The sequence below is a fragment of the Somniosus microcephalus genome, chromosome 8, assembly GCF_052327205.1.
Source record: "Somniosus microcephalus isolate GS21.2 chromosome 8, FLI_Smic_1.0, whole genome shotgun sequence".
Classification (NCBI taxonomy): Eukaryota; Metazoa; Chordata; class Chondrichthyes; order Squaliformes; family Somniosidae; genus Somniosus; species Somniosus microcephalus.
Window position 1 is genome coordinate 222,479,374 of NC_140994.1, and position 22,644 is coordinate 222,502,017.

Here is a 22,644-nt window from a genome sequence, read left to right on the forward strand (position 1 = left end):
TAATAATGGAAGGAATCACTGTAATACAAAGAAATGATATTGGGTCAAAAGATCAGAATAATGAAACAGTTTGGGGGGAGGTAAGGAATAATAAGGGGAAAAAAACACTAGTGGGCGTAGTCTATAAGCCTCCGAACAGTTGCAACTCTGTTGGACGGAGTATCAATCAGGAAATAGTTGAGGCTTGTAATAAGGGAACATCTATAATTATGGGGGATTTTAACCATCATATTAATTGGACAAATCAAATTGGGCAGGGCTGCCTTGAGGATGAGTTCATTGAGTGTATTAGGGATGGGTTTCTTGAGCAGTATGTAACTGAACCGACCAGGGGGCAAGCAACCTTAGATCTGGTCCTGTGTAACGAGACAGGATTAATTAAAAATGTCCTAGTAAAGGATCCCCTTGGAATGAGTGACCATAACATGGTTGAATTCCATATTCAATTAGAGGGTGAGAAGGTTGGATCTCAAACAAGCATGCTAAGCTTGAATAAAGGAGACTATGAAGGTATGAGAGCGGAATTGAGTAGAGTGGATTGGGAGAATAGAATAAAGGGTAAGACGATACATGATCAGTGGTGTACATTTAAGGAGTTATTTTACAACTTCCAAAAAATATATATTCCACTGAGAAGAAAAGGGTGTAAAAGAAAAGACAGCCATCCGTGGCTAAGTAAAGAAATTAAGGATAGTATTCGACTAAAAACAAGGGCATATAAGGTAGCCAAATCTAGTGGGAGGATAGAGGATTGGGAAAACTTTAAAAGACAGCAAAAAATAACAAAAAGATTGATTAAGAAAGGGAAGATAGATTATGAAAGTAAATTAGCAAAAAATATAAAAACAGATAGTAAGAGTTTTTATAGTTATATTAAAAGAAAAAGGGTGGCTAAAGTAAATGTTGGTCCGTTAGAGGATGAGACCAGGAAATTAATGGTGGGAAATATGGAGATGGCAAAAACACTGAATGAATATTTTGTATCAGTCTTTACAGTAGAGCACACTAAGAATATCCCAACACTGGACAAACAGGGGGCTATAGGGGGGGAGGAGCTAAACACGATCAAAATCACTGAGGAAGTGGTACTCGGTAAAATAATGGGACTCAAGGCGGATAAATCACCTTGACCTGATGGCTTACATCCTAGGGTCTTGAGGGAAGTGGCGGTAGGGATTGTGGATGCATTGGTAATAATTTTCCAAAACTCCCTGGACTCAGCAAAGGTCCCGGCAGACTGGAAAACTGCTAATTTAACACCCTTATTTAAAAAGGGCAGTAGACAGAAGGCTGGAAACTATAGACCTGTTAACCTAACATCTGTGGTAGGTAAAATTTTGGAGTCCATTATTAAGGAGACAGTAACAGGACATTTGGATAATCATAATTTAATAGGACAAAGTCAGCATGGTTTTATGAAGGGGAAGTCATGTTTGACAAATTTGCTGGAGTTCTTTGAGGAAGTAACATATAGGGTGGATAAAGGGGAACCAGTGGACGTAGTATATTTAGACTTTCAAAAGGCATTTGACAAGGTGCCACACAAAAGATTATTGCTTAAGATAAAAAATCATGGGATTGGGGGTAATATTCTGGCATGGATAGAGGATTGGCTATCTAACAGAAGGCAGAGAGTTGGGATAAATGGTTCATTCTCAGACTGGCAATCAGTAACTAGTGGTGTTCCGCAGGGGTCAGTGCTGGGTCCCCAACTCTTTACAATCTATATTAACGATTTGGAGGAGGGGACCGAGTGTAACATATCAAAGTTTGCAGATGATACTAAGATGGGAGGGAAGGTAGTGAGTGAGGAGGACATAAAAAGCCTGCAAGGGGACATAGACAGGCTAATTAAGTGGGCAGAGATTTGGCAGATGGAATACAATACTGAAAAATGTGAGGTTATGCACTTTGGCAGGAAAAATCGTAGAGCAAGTTATTATCTTAATGGCAAGAAACTGGAAAGTACTGAAGTACAAAGGGATCTGGGGGTCCTGGTGCACAAAACTCAAAAGGTTAGTATGCAGGTGCAGCAAGTGATTAAGAAGGCCAATGGAATGTTGGCTTTCATTGCTAGGGGGATAGAATATAAAAATAGGGAGGTATTGCTTCAGTTGTACAAGGTATTGGTGAGACCGCACCTGGAATATTGCATACAGTTTTGGTGTCCATACTTAAGAAAAGACATACTTGCTCTCGAGTCAGTACAAAGAAGGTTCACTCGGTTAATCCCGGGGATGAGGGGATGGACATATGAGGAGAGGTTGAGTAGATTGGGACTCTACTCATTGGAGTTCAGAAGAATGAGAGGCGATCTTATTGAAACATATAAGATTGTGAAGGGGTTGGATCGGGTGGATGCGGGGAGGATGTTTCCGATGATGGGTGAAACTAGAACTAGGGGGCATAGTCTTAGAACAAGGGGCTGCTCTTTCAAAACTGAGATGAGGAGGAACTACTTCACTCAGGGTGGTAGGTCCATGGAATATGCTGCCCCAAAAAGCTGTAGAAGTTACATCATTACATAAATTTAAAACAGAAATAGACAGTTTCCTGGAAGTAAAGGGAATTAAGGGTTACGGGGAGCGGGCAGGAATTTGGACATGAGTCTAGGTTCGGATCGGACATGGCCCTGTGGGTAGCGGAGCGGGCCCAGGGGCCGTGTAGCCTGATCCTGCTACTATTTCGTGTGTCTAATTCTGTTAGATTCAGGAGATGGTTCTGTGATAGTAGATTGGCGGTTAGGATCAGATCAGCCATGATTGTATTGAATGGCAGAGCAGGCTCGAGGGGCCGATTGGCCTACTCCTGCTCCTATTTCTTATGTTCTTATGTTCTTAATGAATTGGCCTTAATGGCCTTCTGTGGTAGAGAATTCCACAGGTTCACCACTCTCTGGGTGAAGAAATTCCTCCTCATCTCAGTCCTAAATGGCTTACCCCTTATCCTTAGACTGTGACCCCTGGTTCTGGACTCCCCCGCCATCGGGAACATCCTTCCTGCATCTAGTCTGTCTAGTCCTATTCGAATTTTATAAGTTTCAATGAGATCCCCTCTCATTCTTCTAAGCACTAGCGAATACAATCCCAATCGACCCAATCTTTCATCATATGTCATTCCTGCCATCCCAGGTATCAGTCTGGTGAATCTTTGCTGCACTCCCTCCATGGCAAGAACATCCTTCATCAGATAAGGCAACCAAAACTGCACACAATACTCAAGAAGTGGTCTCACCAAGGCCCTGTACAACTGCAGCAAGACATCCTTGTTCCTGTACTCGAATCCTCTCGCTATGAAGGCTAACATACCATTTCCCTTCTTAACCGCCTGCTGCACCTGCATGCTTATCTTCAGCGACTGGTGCACAAGGACACACAGGTCTCATTGCACTTCCCCTTTTCTCAATCTATTGCCGCTCAGATAATAATCTGTCTTCCTGTTTTTGTCACCAAAGTGGATAACCTCACATTTATCCACATTATACAGCATCTGCCATGCATCTGCCCAATCACCCAACCTGTCCAAATCATATTGGAGTTTCTTGGCATCCTCCTCACAGCACACACGCCCACCCAGCTTTGTGTCATCTGCAAACTTGGAGATATTACATCTAGTTCCCTCGTCTAGATCATTATATATATTGTGAATAACTGGGGCCCTAGCACCGATCCCTGCGGTACCCCACTAGTCACTGCCTGCCACTCGGAAAAAGACCCGTTTATTCCAACTCTTTGCTTCCTGTCTGCCAACCAGTTCTCTGTCCAAGTCAGTACCATACCCCCAATCCCATGTGCTTTAACTTTGCATGCTAATCTCTTTTGCGGGACCTTATCGAAAGCCTTCTGAAAGTCCAAATACACCACATCCACTGGTTCTCCCTTATCTATTCTACCAGGTACATCCTCAAAAAATTCCAGTATAACGTAGATAAATGTAAAGTTGTCCATTTCGGTAGGAAAAACAGAAAGGCAGAGTATTATTTAAATGGTGATAGTTTGGGAAATGCTGATGTACAATGGGACCTGGGTGTCCTTGTACACTAGTCACTGAAAGCAAACGTGCAGGTGCAGCAAGCAGTTAGGAAGGCAAATGGTATCTTGGCCTTAATTGCAAGAGGATTTGAGTACAGGAGCAAGGATGTCTTACTACAGTTATACAGGGCCTTGGTGAGACTACACCTGGAGTACTGTGTGCAGCTTTGGTCTCCTTACCTAAGAAAGGATATACTTGCCATAGAGGGATTGCAGCGAAGGTTCACTAGACTGATTCCTGGGATGGCAGGACTGTCGTATGAGGAGAGATTGGCTCGACTCGGCCTGTATTCACTAGATTTTAGAAGAATGAGAGGAGATCTCATTGAAACGTATAAAATTCTGACAGGGCTAGACAGACTGGATGCAGGGAGGATGTTTCACCTGGCTGGGGGCTCTAGAACGAGGGATCACAGTCTCAGGATAAGGGGTAGGACATTTAGGACTGAGATGAGGAGAAATGTCTTCACTCAGAATGTGGTGAACCTATGGAATTCTCTACCACAGAAGGCTGTGGAGGCCAAGTCACTTAATATATTTAAGAAGGAGCTAGATAGATTTCTAGACACAAAAGGCATCAAGGGGTATGGGGAGAGAGTGGGAATATGGTATTGAGATAGAGGATCCGCCATGATCGCATTGAATGGTGGAGCAGGCTCAAAGAGCCGAATGGCCTACTCCTGCTCCTATTTTTTCTATGTTTCTTTCTATGTTTGTATGTTCTCTCTGCAAGAGCACTTCAGCTAGTCCCAATTCTTCGCCCTTTCTCCGTAGTCCTGCATTTTTTTTTTCTTTCAGGTATTTATCTAATTCCCTTTTGAAAGCCATGATTGAATCGGCCTCCACCACACTTTCAGGCAGTGCATTCCAGATCCTAACCACTCGCTGCGTAAAAAAGTTTTTCCTCATTTCGCCTTTGGACCTCCTGCCAGTCACCTTAAATCTGTGTCCTCTGGTTCACGACCCTTCTGCCAATGGGAACAGTTTCTCTCTATCTACTCTGTCTAGACACCTCATGATTTTGAACACCTCTATCAAATCTCTCAATCTTCTCTGCTCCAAGGATAACAACCCCAGCTTCTCCAGTCTATCCACGTAACTGAAGTCCCTCATCCCTGGAACCATTCTTGTAAATCTTTTCTGCTCCCTCTCTAAGGCCTTCACATCCTTCCTAAAGTGTGGTGCCCAGAATTGGACACAATACTTCAGTTGAGGCCGAACCAATGTTTTATATAGGTTCAACATAACTTCCTTGCTTTTGTACTCTATGCCTCTATTTATAAAGCCTAGGATCCCGTATGCTTTTTTAATGGCTTTCTCAACCTGTCCTGCCACCTTCAACGATTTGTGCACACATACTCCCAGGTCTCTCTGTTTCTGCACCCACTTTAGAATTGTACACCTTAGTTTATATTGCCTCTCCTTGTTCTTCCTACCAAAATTTATCACGTCCCACTTTACTGCATTAAACTTCATCTGCCACATGTCCACCCATTCCACCAGCCTGTCTACGTCCTCTTGAAGTCTATCCCTATCCTCCTCACTGTTCACTATACTTCCAAGTTTTGTGTCATCTGCAAATTTTGAAATCGTGCTCTGTACACCTAAGTCCAAATCATTAATATATATCAAGAAAAGCAGTGGTCCTAGTACTGACCCCTGGGGAACACCACTGTATTCCTTCCTCCAGTCCAAAAAACAACCGTTCACCACTACTCTCTCTTTCCTTTCAATTAGCCAATTTCGTACCCATGCTCCCACTGTCCCTTTTATTCCATGGGCTTCAACTTTGCTGGCAAGCCTATTATATGGCACTTTATCAAATGCCTTTTGGAAGTCCATGTACACCACATCAACCGCATTGCCCTCATCAACCCTCACGGTTACATCATCAAAAAATTCAATCAAGTTGGTTAAACATGGTTTGCTTTTAACAAATTCATGCTGGCTTCCCTTAATTAATCCAGGCTTGTCATCTAAAACCCAAACTATGGAGGTTGTGGTTCCAGCATCCTCTGTAGCAAATGTACCTACATCAATTATTTTACGTGACTAAATGACTACCAGTTGAGTTTGTTGCCCTGTGGTCATTCTTTTAGTCATAGGTCTTCCCTTGGTTTAGCAGCCATGCCTTCATAAATTCTGTAAATAGAAAAGAGGTATCTAATTTTAGAACAAAATAAAGTTAAACTTTACTGCAATCTTTAATTGTTAATTGTTTATTTAATAATTTTGTAAAATTTTTGAAGAAACTACCTATTGAGTTCAGTGTAAATATCTATTTTTACAATCTTATGTTTTTTGACTAAGATGTTATGGTTAACTACAAATTTGTGTATGGGGGTGAAATTGCCCTTGGGCAGTGGCACAAAATGGTGATAGCAAATTGGCAGACCGTTTTACACTCCGCCCAAATATCTTTTTCCCAAGACTGTGTTTTGAAATATCAGAAATATTTTTGTATATCTGCAAAGTTTTATATGGTTCCTTGATTAAACTGATTTTTAAAAATCACTTTCATGTCGTGTCTTCTTCTCCGTGTCAGTTCTCTATTTGCATTTCATATACAGGAAAGAGCCCATAACATGTTACTTGTTTACCTTTTTCTCCCTCCTCTGTTGCAATTTTCAGTTTGTTTTCCCCTTCCCACATTCTTGAAAGTAATTACACTTTCTTTGGGTACAGTCCCATTAGAGTGCCAATTACCTTCCATATGACTCCCACATGGTCATTATGCATGTAGATCCCAGGCAGAGAGTGTTAGCAGATTATTCAATTACAGGGGCAATCACAGTCAAGCCTGGTTCTTTCCTCATTTGACATCTATGCATGTATTTGTGCAGCATGGGTCGTCACTTGACCCATCAGGAGTGGAGGCACTAGCCTCCCCTCTCCCAACACAGGGCACTGAGGCCAATTGTAGACCCCTATTGCAAGCCCATTGATATTAATGAACTCAACATAGACTAGGGATCAAACCTAAATTCCTGTTTTTTCTTGTACTGGTGGTAATAATTTATTGCTGTTTAAATCCATATTGGAATGTGTGAAATGGCATTAGCACTGCTCAAAACACTGCAGTTGGCAGTAACTCTCAAACTTCTTAAAGATTGAGCATTGATGATTTTATCAGAGGATTGGCTTGGAGGGGTTGTTGAGCCCAAACAACATGCGGGAACTTCATTAAGTTTAAAATCAGGAAGTACACCGCATTATAGCCATTAATAGGTTGATTTCTCAATCTACCATTTCCAAACTCATGCAATATTTTTAGTACATTGAGCACTGGGCACTACTCAGTGAAGATAGAAAGGCATGGTTTCAGTAATGAATCATTTTTACTTCTAAAGGTCACATTCTTCATGGAAAATATGTTTGACAATATTCTTTTGTATTTTTGTAAACCCATGAGGTAATAATCCAAATTGTTGTTACAATAATGTAAGTCACTTATGTATGATGTCACTTTGACGAGAAAAATCAGCTTTTTCCTTCCCAAACCATAAAGGATTGTCAAACATTTTATCATGAAGATGTTTCCCCCTTTTACTATAAGTGTAATTAAGAAGGTATAATATTTCAATTATAATAATATTCTTTAAAGATAGAGAAAGTTTGATACTTGTAGGACCTGATTCCATTTGCATTTTATAAGTTCTTTGAGAAGTATTATTTGACATTTTATCCAATAATGGTTCTCCTCCCTTCTTCCTATTTTACAAAGTATTTTTCTCTAACCACATGCCAATTATCATCTTTCAATTTAAAGTATGGGAAAGGAAACTATTGCTAGACCTTTGATTTTTCTGCTGTGTAACTAATTTCTATAAGGCATAAAAGGACACACCTTATTTTAGGGTGCATTTACACTACAACAGTAGCGTCAGTGTGAAGGAGTTTTGCTTCACACCAACATGGTTTCTAAATCCAGATTCAGTGCCTGAGCTGACTGAGTGAAGTAGAGTTAGGTTGCCTTTTCTAGGGAGCTTCACTCTGCTTTGCTCCAGGGTCAACTTGGGCCCTGATTCCAGATTTAAACCACAACTTTAGCCTCAGTGCAAATTGAAACCATATGCACTAACGCTACTGTTGTTTTATCAGTATATTCTTTTCCTTTGCCCTTAGTGGGATGCACCTCACTAGTGCTGAGCTGCTCCTTCAACTGTCTAGTAAAGATTGATATGGGGAAATAACAACCTATTGAATTGTGACAGACCATGTGAGTGGACCAATGAACTGTGTTACCACAATTGTCTATTGTGCAAATTTTGCAGCTGTGTCTTCGCATTGCTATGAGAGACTTCACAATTAACCCGTTTCTCCCTCTGTTTCCAGACGCATACACAACAGCAGAGGTCGTGTACACATGGACACATGGAGCATCCCAGTCAGTTGTTGTGGCTGAAGATGGTTCTCGATTGAATCAGTATGACTTAATGGGACAAAGCGTGGGCAAAGTCATTATTAAATCCAGTACAGGTTTGTAGATATATTCTTTATGCAGGTAGTCTTTGTTTGATTTAGTGTCAGTTCACCACAGGTTTTATGTAGCATTAGCAGAGAAAAACATGAATGGTATCTCCACTAATTGTACTTTTTGAAATACCATAGCCAGTCAGAGAACATACAGTTGTGGCTCCTTTTATAATACAGGAATCATATAATAATTCAGTAACATTATATAATCATTCAGTAACAACCCCCTATAACACTATATACTGTGACCTCTAATATAACACACATTGCTTATGACTCTACTTGATTAAATGCTGAACCCTCTCTGTAAGTTGCCCATCATGATCTAATGTACTCAACGTCTGATAGAATACACTTCGCTTACGGCTCTCACAAGCTCTGGTAACAATTTATCCCACCCAAGTTATTGTATACACTTTCTTCCCTTCCACTTAGTAAGGTTTCCTTGTGCCATGAGCCATACCTTGAATGAGAAGATGATGAGGACAACCTGTTATCAGACCAATGCTGATGGACATAGATTTTACATATGTACAAAGCATTTATTTAACACTTTATGCTTGTGGACATGGATTTTAACCAGAACCACAAATTCAAAATTCCACTAACCAGCAGGAGTGATGATACTTTCCAGATTTGATTAAACCAAATAGCGAAACAATTCACCTTTGTGTAAATAGCATCAGCTAACTCCACTTGTTACATTTCAAGTAGAAATACGAACAAAATCAAACAATATGCTACTGACTCAGCAACAACAGTTTTGGCAATGTAGGGGCAACTTTACCAAAAGGACAGGCACCAGATTTAGCCTTACTCAAAGAACTAATACAAAATTCATAATGTTTTATTCTCCAGCATACCCTGTGCTTTATATGTATAAACTCAATAAATAAAACAATAATCCAAAATGTTACATTCTTCAGTGGTCACTTTGACTATAACTCCAAGCACTCCAGGACATTCTGAGCTGGGTGACTGATTGAAATAAAGAGAAGGCAAAGAGAGAAATGTGTTAAATGTGAATTCTGAGCATGAAATAGGTAATGCTTAAAAACATCACGCCATTTAACAGCTTGAAGTCAATCAGCTGTGATTTATGTGCCAGGTCCCACGTACATACTGCTTTCTCTGGTTGACAATGCCCTAATCATTAGACTAGCATAAGGATGCCAGAACAGCAGAATGATGAAGCAAAATCTGGCATAGTCAAATAAAACTACACTGCCTGATTTTTCAATTCCAAAAGTGGAACTTTGTCAATATGTGCATCTCTGATACAAATTAGTGATCCCATCTTGTTGATGCATTAACTCCCAATATCATTTGAGTTTGTCAAAGTGCCGTAAATTTCAGAAAAACATTGTACGGCATTTTTAAAAGAGGAGATAAGAAAGAAAAGAAAAAATTGCATTTATATAGTGCCTGTCATGACTTCGGAATGTCCCAAAGTGCTTTACAACCAATGAAGTAACTTTGAAGTGTTGTCACTGTTGTAAAGTATGAAACACAGCAGCCACTTTGCTCACAGTAAGGCCCCACAGAAAAGCATTCTAATAATGACCAGATAATCTGTTTTAGTGATGTTAGTTGAGGGATAAATATTAGCCAGAATATGGGGAGAACTCTCCTGCACTGCTTAAAAATAGTGCCATGGGATTTTTAACATCCGCCTGAGAGGGCAGACAGGGCCTTGATTTAACGTTTCATCCGAAAGATGGCACAGCTGACAGTGCAGTGCTCTCTCAGTGCTAGATTGAAGTGTCAGCCAAGATTTTGTGCTCAAATATCTGGAGTGGGTCTTAAACCTACAACCTTCTGACTCAGAGGTGAAAGTGCTACCACTGAGCTACAGCTGACACCTGAAGTGAATAGTTTGGTATACATTGTGCCAAATTTAACTTGTGGTTGCAGCATTTCAGAAATCATGTTTCCCACACTGAGTGTTTATTTTATTTTTGTTGGGAAATATTTAATACATTTGTGTAGAAATGTTTTAAATATATTTGTGGGGGAAAATATTTATGCTGCTTTAAGGAGAAAGATATCAGTGCTGTGGAATGGAACTTTTAATATTTTTTTCATCGGGTAATAGCATTATGCATTACTAAGTTCGGTATGTAATGGACCAAGTGCAGAAGAAACACCCTAATATTGTTGGTTAGGACAAGAAAACAGCTTCTACTGCACAAGTGTAACATTTATATTTCTTATACTTGCGATCTCTGATTGACACCAACATTATAGTAATGAGACTGAAAGTTTGAAAAAATCAATTCATTGTTATCAGCCTTAATTGTGTTAATATTAATTTATTTTATTAAAATGATATACATTTCCTTCCTACTGTATTGACAGTGTATATGAATGAATAACCTACATTTGCTATTTCTGAGTTGCAGAGTCTGGTGTGGTGTGAGGTGACAGTTTGTATGCCATTTTGTTCTAATTCTGTGTTTTATATTTCCAGGTGAATATGTGGTTATGACTGCTCACTTTCACTTGAAGAGAAAAATTGGTTACTTCGTAATTCAAACTTACTTACCATGCATTATGACAGTTATTCTCTCACAAGTGTCATTCTGGTTAAACAGGGAATCTGTCCCTGCAAGAACTGTCTTTGGTGAGTGGTTTGGAAAAGGCTGCCTGCAACCAAGTGTGAATATTGCACAGATTTTTCTTAAGTTATACCAATATCAGTCTACTCAGATGTTTTTTATGGTTACATTTTCCATATTTTGAAATGTTCAGCTGATCAATGGGAAAGATGTCATTTTCAACTTCAGGCAATCCCAGGTCAGGTGTTACACAGCTGAAATGCAGAATAAACTCCTTTCACACAGTTCCAACAACATTATGTAACCCCACCATATGAAGAGCAATTCAGTTTCTCATCTCAACATTCTCCTGGTCTCTCCTAGTGAGATTGATACCCAATACCAATTGCTCAGTTATGGGTATTTTTGTGCTATTGACTAAGCCAATTAACAACTAGGCTGAGACATCCTCAAACACAATTCTTGTCCAAGCCTTGAGCAAAAATAGAGCACAAACTTATTGGATTAATTTCTCTCGACTTTCTCCAATGGAATTGAGTTTTGGTGATCTCAATTCAATGGGTGTGTAAGTCCATAACACATCTATAATATGATACTTATTGATGTTAATTGTCAATATCTAAGGAGATTCAAAGATGGCTGTATGGAAATTAGAAATGGTACAGTATGGATGCTTTTCTGAGGTTGGTGTGAAGGCACATTATTAGACAAAGCTGAGGAAGCTTTCCTTTGCATCTAACCCTTGATGGGTCTGTCATTGGATTGCCCAATGCTAACACTAGAGGGCCAATTTTCTTGGTTCACATTGCTGTCAGGAACACGTGCCCAGTGGCTGTGTATTGGAAAATTGTGAGTGCGCGGCCCTTGATTTACTGTCTATTAAAATGAATGGACAGAAAATGAAGGGCAGTGCACCCACACTTTCCCAATATGCGCAGCCAGTGGACAAGGCTTCCCACCATTAGTGAAAACCCAAAAATTAGGAATAAAGATTGGAAAAATATGCCGTACCTTAGAATAACAATTTTTGCCTTAACGAGCATCAAAATCTCTGTCTAATATGTGAATTTTATACATGGATAAAATATTTAAATGCTGAAAAGGTTGCCTTTATTTTAAAACTACATCTTATTCAAATTTTATATATCGATGAATTATGTTCCTGTGACAGGACTGCAAGAGGTTCTACAGCTTGTCGCAGTTCATGTCCAAGTCAGTTAAATGGACTATTAAACTAGAGGTGCTGAGAAATGTATTGTCAAGTAAGGTTAAGTGAAACCATTTATAAAGTACCACATTTAGAAAAATGACATATTCCAATCCTTTCAAATGTAGAACAGCATCTCAATTAAGGAGTGGAATTTCAAGTGTGACAATATTATTGGGGGACTAGTACAGGTAGAACATTCTATGCCAATAATATAGAGAGGGCAGTATTTTATGCAGAACCAATTACATGATTATACACTAAAGAATTATGAACTTAAATTAAGGAAGTTTCTTTGTTACAATTTAGTGGAGTAAATATGGATTCAGTTGAAGTATTTAACAAGGAATTGGATCAATTCCTGTTTCAGAGGAGAGTAGAATTATACCAAATAAGAATAAAGAAAAGATGCTGAAAGGTTAGGTTGGGCACTGAAATGAGATTTGAATGCTGGAGCGGGTTGAATGGCTCAATGGGCTTTCCTTATTTCTTTGGTCTTATGTAATTTGAAATAATGGAACTTCTTACTTTAGCCTGGCCAGTATTAAAAGGGATTTTATGTTCTTTGTTTGAAACTAGGATGAGCCTAATTGGGAGACAGTAGTGAAAATGAATGCTGGAATAATGCACTGAGTCGTAGAGTGGTAAAAACAGATATATTCTTGGAATTACCACATGTGACAATGTACTGATCTCAGTGAGACCAGGCTCATAAACAGAAGTGAAGGGGAGAGGGAAAAATCAAGGCTGTGTTAATTTGGTCTGTTTTTGTGTGATTCCTAGTAGTTGGTTACAGCGCAGCATGGCAAGGGCTTAAGAGAAGGTTATGTTTGCCCTTTCCATTGTGATTTGAGATGAAAACAACAGAGGAAAAAGTGGGTGAGATGGGTAGTTGCTAAAAATAAAAATACTGTCATTCATACTGTAAATCTGGAGTTCTGAAGAGATAATATAGTTCATCACAAACTTAGCTGGATAGCCTTTTCTGTATTATCACAGTCACCATCTTCTAATGCATATTTAAATTTAATATCAAGATATATTAAAATAGTTAGGGCTATAAGGGGAGAAATTCAGTATCGCCCCATTTGGGGCGCAATTATCGGCCGGGTGCAAAGATTAGCACCTGGCGCTAATTATCCCCTCCGACTGCAAACTTGGCTTTTATCGCACCTGGAAGTAATTGGAGCGCTAAATCAGGCGCTACACACCTGTCTTAAGGCGCGAAGGCCGAGGAGCGAGGCGCTACCTCAGAGCGCTGGCGAAACTCATGTGATGTCAGTCAGCAATGGAACACAGACACAATGGCGCCGGCCAGTTCTTAAAGGGGAGGGTTGATCTTGCTCTCCATCCACATCCTGCTCATTGCAACCTTGAATCTCGGCCTGGAGAGACCTGTACATCAAATCTGCTGGAAAAAACAATGGAGAGGCCCAGGGAAAGAGCTCAGAGTGCAGCCCCAACAGTCTCTTCTAAATCGATACAAGGAAGGGCAAATCAAAATGAACCTGCAAAGTGCTGCTCAGTACCCAAAACTCCTTCACACAGCGTTGAATCTCTCCAGAAGTCTCTCTCTCTCTCAGAATGCGTGGTGCAAAAATGTCACAAGCAAAAAAAGGCAGGAAGCAGTCGCCTTTAAATAGCGCTCCCCTAGTCCCTTCCTGACTGCAAAACGCTCCCCTCAACCTGTCGTTGCTAGCAGCAGGCGGTAAGGCAGGGGGTGCCACTCAATATCCAGTCCGGGGTGCTACGGGGGCGTTGCACACTCGACTGACGTCACGATCTGCCGGCGCAGGGGATCGTGACGGTAGTGTTTAGCGCTGCCACAAAATGTCTAGTTCATTTCGTGAGCGGCGCAAACATCACCTCGCACAGGCGCTAGTTACTTTGCACCCCATTAGCGCCCTCTTAAGGCGCTAACGGGAGGCGCAAACCAACTGAATTTTCCCCCATACTGCTGTAAATATAGATTAATAAATAGAGAGTGAAATTTCTCATGTTGATAAACTGTTCAGGAAAAACATGGCAATTTTTTGCATAATTATCATCAAGAAGAATTTAACTCCCAGTGCAATATGAATGAGTAGCATATAATAAAGGGTTAGTCAAGTTACCAATATACCAGTAGACTTAATGCTGCCTGGGACTACATTTCTATACGTGTTACAATGAAAATTGGCAGCAAAGTTGAGTGGTAAATTCCCAATAGCATGTGCTTGTGGCTATATTACAAGATTCCATCTGCAGTGCTATTGTATTACATTATTCATAAAACAGATTTTTTTTCCACTTAATGGAAGCAAACTTACACATATTACACTAAATTATTCCAGTAACATGTTTCTTATTGTGTCTTATTCAGGGGTCACAACTGTATTGACAATGACAACTCTAAGTATCAGTGCCAGGAATTCACTTCCCAAAGTTGCATATGCAACCGCTATGGATTGGTTCATTGCCGTTTGTTATGCTTTCGTGTTTTCTGCACTTATTGAATTTGCCACAGTAAACTACTTCACAAAGAGGAGTTGGGCTTGGGATGGAAAAAGCTTAGTTCCTGAAAAGGTAAAATATATATATGTATTTTTGTTTAATTAGTAAAAACAAGACTGTACAATGCTCCTTTATAAAATGTGTCATAGCTAAACACTGGAAAACATTTATAAATCTTGTTTATGCACTTTTTAATTCTGTATATTATCTGTACCATTTGACCATACAGAAAAAAATAATATAGTGTTAGAAGAAAAAAGGAAAGACAGACTTGCATTTCTATAGCGCCTTTCATGACCACCGGACGTTCGAAAGTGCTTTACAGCCAATGAAGTACTTTTTGAAATGTAGACACGTTGTAATGTAGGAAATGTGGCAGCCAATTTGTTCACAGAAAGCTCCCACAAACAGCAATGTGATAACGACCAGATAATCTGTTTTTTTTAGTGATGTTGATTGGCCAGGACACCGGGGATAACTCCCCTGCTCTTCTTCAAAATAATGCCGGGGATCTTTTACGCCAATGGAGAGAGTAGACGGGACCTCGGTTTAACGTCTCATCTGAAATACGGCACCTCTAACAGTGCAGCACACCCTCAGTACTGCACTGGAGTGTCAGCCTAGATTTTTGTGCTCAAGTCTCTGGAATGGGACTTGAACCCACAACCTTCTGACTCAGCGGCGAGATGATAAATGAAGTACTGTGCACTTGTCAGGCAGCTTATAACAACATGGTTCTCTGAAAGCAGCCATTTGCCATATTATAACATTGCACTGAATGGGCTGAATGTTGCCGGTGCTCGCAGGGCGGGTTCAGAGGCGGGTGGGAGGTGAAATACAAAGATTGTCAGTGGGTAGGGAACCCGCTGTTAACCCGCCTCCATGCGAATCTCCCAGGTGCCGGGTCTGTCGGCGCTAAACAGTCCCGACACCAAGCGGCGGGGGAGGCAATTCACATCATTAAATGGATTGTTAACATCCAATTAAGTGTTATTTTATGCCTACATTTCAATTTTACGTGCTCCCCCATGGGTTACACACAGCTCGGGGAATACGTCAGCTCAGCATGTCGTGAGTGGATTCAGCATTAAATTATCTCATGACCTGACAGCTGCCAAAGTGTTTACAGCTGTTCACTTTCAAATCTCAGAAACAGTTGCTTACTGCATTTAGAAGACATATTGAGCTTTCTGCAGCTTGCAAGTGTTTGGAACCAACTTTCTATCCAGTGCCACCTCAATGGAACAACCTCTCACCATTGACAGATCGCTTCTGTCATCTCAACCTCAGCTGCCATTTATTCCATCAGCATCAGTGCCCTTGAAAATATCTCACCTTGGTCCTCAGAATCCCACCAAGATCAGACCCAACACCAGCAGCACCGGGCACACCAGCAGCACCAACAACAACACCAAACTTCTCCGCAATCAGCTGATGCAGCACAGGACACAGGGCATCATCACCCGTCCACATTGCTGCCCGGGAGGCCCGGGATGGCCTCACCATGGCCAGATTTACTTCACTTATCGCTTTACACCCTGGATGCCACATGATGTGCCAAGTTGGCACCACCCCACACCAACAACATAAAGCATCCCTACAATGCCCAAGCCATTCCTTTCACACTCGTCACCATTCCAAGGGTGCACACAAATCTGTCCAAGAACGCAAAGTGTTGAAAATAAAGGTTTCAATGTTTGACAGCACATTACCAGAAACTTCACATGAACATTGGCTAAACCACCCAAGTGTTGTTAGTTCATATGCTTGCAGTAGGATGAGGGTGAGTGTGAGGGGTGGCTAGTGAGATGGGGAAGTGATAATGTAGATAGAGAGGGATGGGTGGAGGTGCAAGGTAAGTTGGTGTGAGTACAGATGTGCAGGGGTAGGGTAGGGAAGGCAGAGTGATGTGGATGTGATGAGTGGCACAGCAGGATGAGGTTGAGTGTGGCTTTGCAGTAACGTTTCCTGATCTATTGAGATCATTGAAAGGCTTGTGCCACTGCAGCCTGGTCCTCCTGATGACATCCCTGCTTGTGCCTTCCTGTACAATGTGCAACCAGGCTGCATTGATCTCCTGGGGAGGTCTCTTCTGCCCATTGGAAGGGAAGAGAACCCCCCTGTGTGCTGTGGCTCCCTCCATAAGCATATGGATGGAGTCATGGGAGAGACTGGGTGTAGCCATGCACCCTTGTGCAGTGCTTGTCAGTGTTTTCAGCTCCTCAATACCGTAGAATACTGACAGCAGAACTGACAAAATCAATTTGGACATGGCCCCTTTAAGGAAACCGGCTGATGACGCGTCATCAAATGATGTCATCAGACCCGCTTCCTTTTAATTGTCCGGGAAGCTCGCAGTGCAGGCTTATCAAGCCCTATTAATGTAAAATCACTTGGAGAGTGCGGGATGCAGTAGGCAGCAGGTTGGCACCGCGACACCGACCCTGGTCGCCCCGGACCCGCCTCGGTCGGCGAAATCGTGGCCAATATGTTAGATCGAAAGTAAACTATTGTGTAATCAATTTCTTAACTGTATTGATAATACTGCAACGCATTTATATTGTCTTTTGAATGGCTTCATGCTGAGAAATCCACTAAAAACCCTGAAATTCCCAGAAATAAAGAAAATTGTTAATATTGTTATAAACAGCATACCTAACTCCCTAATGATTCAATAGGGGTAATTTTCACTTTGTCTGCAGGTGAAGATCTGGTACTTGCGGATCAGCCTCCCTTTATACGCCCTGTCCGATTTGCCTTTCCAGTTTTTAATTATTTTATTTATTCATTCATGGGATGTGGGCATCACTGGCAAGGCCAGCATTTATTGCTCATTCCTAGTTGCTCTTGAGAAGGTGGTGGTGAGTCGCCTTCTTGAACTGCTGCAGTCCGTGTGGTGAAGGTGCTGTTAGGCAAGGAGTTCCAGGATTTTGACCCAGCGATGATGAAGGAATGGCGATATTTTTCTAAGTCAGGATGGTGTGTGACTTGGAGGGGAACTTGGAGGTAGTGAGGTTTCCATGTGTCTGCTGCCCTTGTTCTTCTAGGTGGAAGAGGTCGCGGGTTTGGGAAGTGCTTTTGAAGAAGCCTTTCTGAGTTTCTGCAGTGCATCTTGTAGATGGTACACACTGCAGCCACGGTACGCTGGTGGTGGAGTGAGTGAATGTTTAAGGTGGTGGATGGGGTGCCAATCAAGCGGGCTGCTTTGTCCTGGATGGTGTTGAGCTTCTTGAGTGTTGTTGGAGCTGCACTCATCCAGGCAACTGGAGAGTATTCCATCACACTCCTGACATGCCTTGTAACTGGTGGAAAGGCTTTGGGGAGTCAGGGGGTGAGTCAATCACTGCAGAATACCCAGCCTCTGACCTACTGTTGTTGCCACAGTATTTATGTGGCTGGTCCAGTTAAGTTTCTGGTTGGTGATTCCTTAGGGTGTTGATGGTGAGGAATTCTATGATGGTAATGCCATTGGATGTCAAGGGGAGGTGGTTAGACTTTCTCTTGTTGGAGATGGTCATTGTCTGGCACAAATGTTACTTGCCACTTACCAGCCCAAGCCTGAATGTTGTCCAGGTTGTGTTGCATGTGGGCATGGACTGCTTCATTATCGGAGGAATTGCAAATGGAACTGAACACTGTGTGATCATTAGCGAACATCCCCAGTTCTGACCTTCTGATGGAAGGAAGGTCATTGATGAAGCAATTGAAGATGGTTGGGCCTAGGACACTGCCTTGAGGAACTCTTGCAGCGATGTCCTGGGGCTGAGATGATGGCCTCCAACAACCACAACCATCTTCCTATGTGCTAGGTATGACTCCAGCCAGTGGAGAGTTTGCTCCCTGATCCCCATTGACTTCAGTTTTACTAGGGCTCCTTGATACCACACTCGGTCAAATGCTGACTTGATGTCAAGGGCAGTCACTCTCACCTCACCTCTGGAATTCTGCTTTTTGTCCATGTTTGGATCAAGGCTGTAATGAGGTCTGAAGCTGAGTAGTCCTGGTGGCATCCAAACCAAGCGCCGGTGAGCAGATTATTGGTGAGTAAGTGCCACTTGATAGCACTGTCGATGACACCTTCCATCACTTTACTGCTGATTGAGAGTCAGCTGATGGGGCGGTAATTGGCCGGATTGGATTTGTCCTGCTTTTTGTGGACAGGACATACCTGGGCCATTTTCCACTTTGTCGGGTAGATGCCAGTATTGTAGCTGTACTGGAACAGCTTGGCTAGAAGCCATCAGTGGATAACCTTGATGGATAGGAAATTTGTGTGGGTGTATAACGGGCAGTCGATTCGCTACCACCAGCTTTGCACTCCCACCAAAATTGATAATTACCCCCAGTGAGTTTGCCCAGCCCTATATACCAGCAAGGTCCCAGATTCACTTCCTGGTCTGTGCTGTATTAGTCAATCTGAATGCCTCTGAGTTAGGATGGGGAAAATCACCAAGGGTACCCACTCTACTGATAGTTACCCCACAACCTCTGCTGGAAGTGTACTTTTGCAGATGACAAGACGAATAGGCTGGGCTGATCCTGTTCTCACTGAAGATTTGCAGAAATGCGCTTCCAGCTGGGGTTTCTGGGTCACATCAAATTCTACTGTCAAATTGCTCCTTAACTGAACAGTATGGGATCTCTTTAAAAAAAATCTCTTAAAATAAATAACCAATTCTCTCCAAGATAATTGAACTCTCTCATATAGTCCCACAGCAAGTGTAGAAGAGTAAGATATCTCAGACATTTGGAGGAAGCTAAGAATTCTGATTTGTTTAAAGATCCTTGAACATTTATGTAGCACCTGTTGAGTTTTCAGTGGAATCAGCTGAAAATGCAACATTGAAAGCAAATTTGCAGACCTGGAAATACTGTTGCTTTAATCATCATCATTACAATATCAAAATTTTCTGAATTTTTGGGATATTCAGTCAACAGTTTGAATTTGGAGAAATGGGGTTGTGTTCAATGTTCCCTTCAATTTATTTTTGGGTGTGTGGTCCCTTTAAGGGGCTGCATGGCCCATTCAAAATACCGTGCATGCGCGGTTTTCCCCATTTAAAAGCCGGTCAGCCAGCTGCGTGGGAGCTCCAGAGCCCTGCGCGGCTGCACAGCTTACCGGAACATTGGTTGTGATACACCCCTTTCACAATTTTTATACTAAATTGATCGTAGTTGTATATATTGAAAGAATTATATCCTATTTCAAAGAAGTTAATTGATTGTTCAGGTTAGGCAAACCCATTTATTTTTTAGGGAGGAAGAGGTTACTGACCATCACGAGCAGTGTCTTAGCCATAATGATAGTTGCAGTAACATTGAACTCTGTTAGTGAGAGGATTTCTTGTAGTATCTCCATACTCAGCTGCCTACGCCCCAAACTCTGGAAGTCCCTCTCTGAACCTCTCCGCCTCTCTTCCTCTCTCTCCTCCTTCAAGATGCTTCTTAAAACTTACTCTCATCAGCCCTAATATCTCCTTACGTGGCCTGGTGGCAAATTTTGTATGATTACATGCCTGTGAAGCGCCTTGGAACATTTTACTACGTTAAAGGCGCTATATAAATATATAAGTTGTTGTTGTTGATGATACACTCCTGTAAAACTGCAAAATATCTATCTGGCACACAGTCTTGGATGACTTAAAAGGGATGATCCATATACACTTTTTCTTCCTAGACACTCTAGCAAAAAGATCCTATCAACAATCATTTTAAATTTTCCACTGATGGGTTGCGTTGTGATGTATATAGTGCACCAGCAAACTTCACTTCAGAATGATCTGTGATTGTTGTTTCATAACCTTACTAATTCCCACCTTAATCTACTCATTTGTTCTGTTTGTTACTGAGAGGATTTCTTGTTGCATCTCCATGGTCAAGATTTATAGTTTGTATCATGCGACTATCAGGATGGTAGAAGGCAAACTAGATGGACCTTAGTCTTACTTTTGTCAAGTAAATCCTATGTTCTGATGGAGGGAGTCTCAACTTGAACTGTTAACCTGTCTGTTTTCAGAAGCTGTTGGTGTATTTCCAGCAGGTGCTGTTTTAATTTCAGATTTCCAGCATTCAGCACTTTTCTTTTTATTTCTGCTTTTTGGTGGTGGCAGCTTTTAAAAATTTGTGGCCTATAGCTGGCTTGCAATGAATGCCATTTTGTTGTGCTTTCCATCTTCAATTCTTCATTCTGTTTGTTCCTGCTACATCTGATCCTCCATTGCCTATTTTTACCTGTTAGTCTTCAAATGATAGTTTTGCACAGCAATAAGCTGATATAGTATCCTTTGCAAACACCACAAGGTTTAAAACTATGATTGGCTTTAATGTTCTTTCATTTGATTTGGTTTGATTATTTTTTTTGTAAAAATATATTTGTGCTGTTGGCAAGCTGGGAAATTAGCTGGGCGCTTGAAGGAGCTAAGGTGTCATTAGTGATAAAATAGTTTATTACCAGGTACATAAGCAATTTCTGTCATTGTGAATGTTAATTTAGCTCTGTCACACTGTTAGACTCCTTGGGCGGAATCTTACCTGGAAGGCCGAGCTCGAGGCAGGGCTGCAGGTTTTCGGGTTCCAGTCCCGCCCCCAGCGACGCCTGACGAGCTGATGCTATTTTCCCCTGATTGGCCTTGTTAAGCCCGCCCTGCGGGCTTGCCGGCCAATTAAGGGAAAGCCGCTGTCAGATGACATCAGTTGATGACACTTCATCTGCCGGTTTTCTTAAAGGCATATGCACCACATTTGTTTGACAGATGATTTGACAGTGTTTGACAGCATTGAGGTGCTGTCAAACACTGACAATCACTGTCCAAAGGTGAGCCCTTGCACCCAGGCTCTACAATTACTCTCTCCTTAGGATAAAACAGATGGCAGCTGCAGCTGAGATTGCAGAAGCCAACTGTCACTTCTCCTGATGAGATGAGCCTACACAAGCACTTCACAGCTTGTCACCTGCAGATACATCTAAACACATTAAACATTACTTTCATAACTTTTTCTTACCTCTGATACTCACCAGTGTCCCATTGAACCCTTTAAACCACTTCTGCAGCTGTCATAAAAACACAAAAATTACAGTAGACCCACATCACGCCTCACTTACCCAGGTGGGGTTTCCCGATGTTGGGAAGCCTGCAGCAGCAGTGGAAAAATGGGAAAACTACCTGTTAACAGGCAGTGAAGTGGCTGTAATCCTCTTCCCGCCTCTAGGAGTCGGGACCCCGCGCAAATCGGGGATCCAACTCCCGGAAAGATTGGTTGGAGGCGGGTTTTGGACCCGCTCCCATTTTTTGGGGTTTTCCCAGCAGTCCTGCCTCCATACCCGCCTCCTCAGGGCTGGTAAAATCCAGCCCAGTAGCTTCTCTTAGCCAGTTCCATTTGGGATACAACCAGCACCTAATGTTGTTTTACTAAATTACAAAAAATTGTAGAAAAAAAGCAGAAAGAAAGAGAAACCTCTTTAAAACAGTGATCGTGCCCATATTTTCCCATATCTACAAGAAGGAAAATGGAAAAGGGATTCCGATATAGGGTTAGAAGGTGGGATATAGATCAATTGAGAAGATATGGGCTTGTCTAGAATGAATGGCCTTTTCCTATTCCCAAAAATTATTTTGTTCTTATGGTGAATCTGTGAATCAAGAGAGTTTCAAGATGATGTTGTTTTCTGGCTGATATTGAAATGATTTTGACTTATATTTCCTGCATCTAAAATGGCTCTGCTTCCTGCACATACCACTCAAATGACCTAAAATCTGATATTTTAAATGGAGAGAGATTGGGAAATGTTGGTGTTCAGAGGGACTTGGGTGTCCTTGTACACAAATTACTGAAAGTTAACATGCAGGTACAGCAAGCAATTAGGGAAGCAAATGGTATG

General features: G+C 41.6%; 1 protein-coding gene across 1 annotated transcript in view; it reads left to right on the forward strand.

Annotated features, from left to right (window-relative positions):
- The window catches only part of LOC147114120 (gamma-aminobutyric acid receptor subunit alpha-1-like), a 61,910-nt gene that overhangs the window by 31,925 nt on the left and 7,341 nt on the right, over positions 1-22,644 (forward strand). The window contains exons 7-9 of the mRNA XM_085995736.1: positions 8,367-8,510; positions 10,978-11,130; positions 14,635-14,837. Coding sequence (XP_085851862.1) covers positions 8,367-8,510; positions 10,978-11,130; positions 14,635-14,837 — 500 coding nt within the window. The remainder of the gene's footprint in view (positions 1-8,366; positions 8,511-10,977; positions 11,131-14,634; positions 14,838-22,644) is intronic.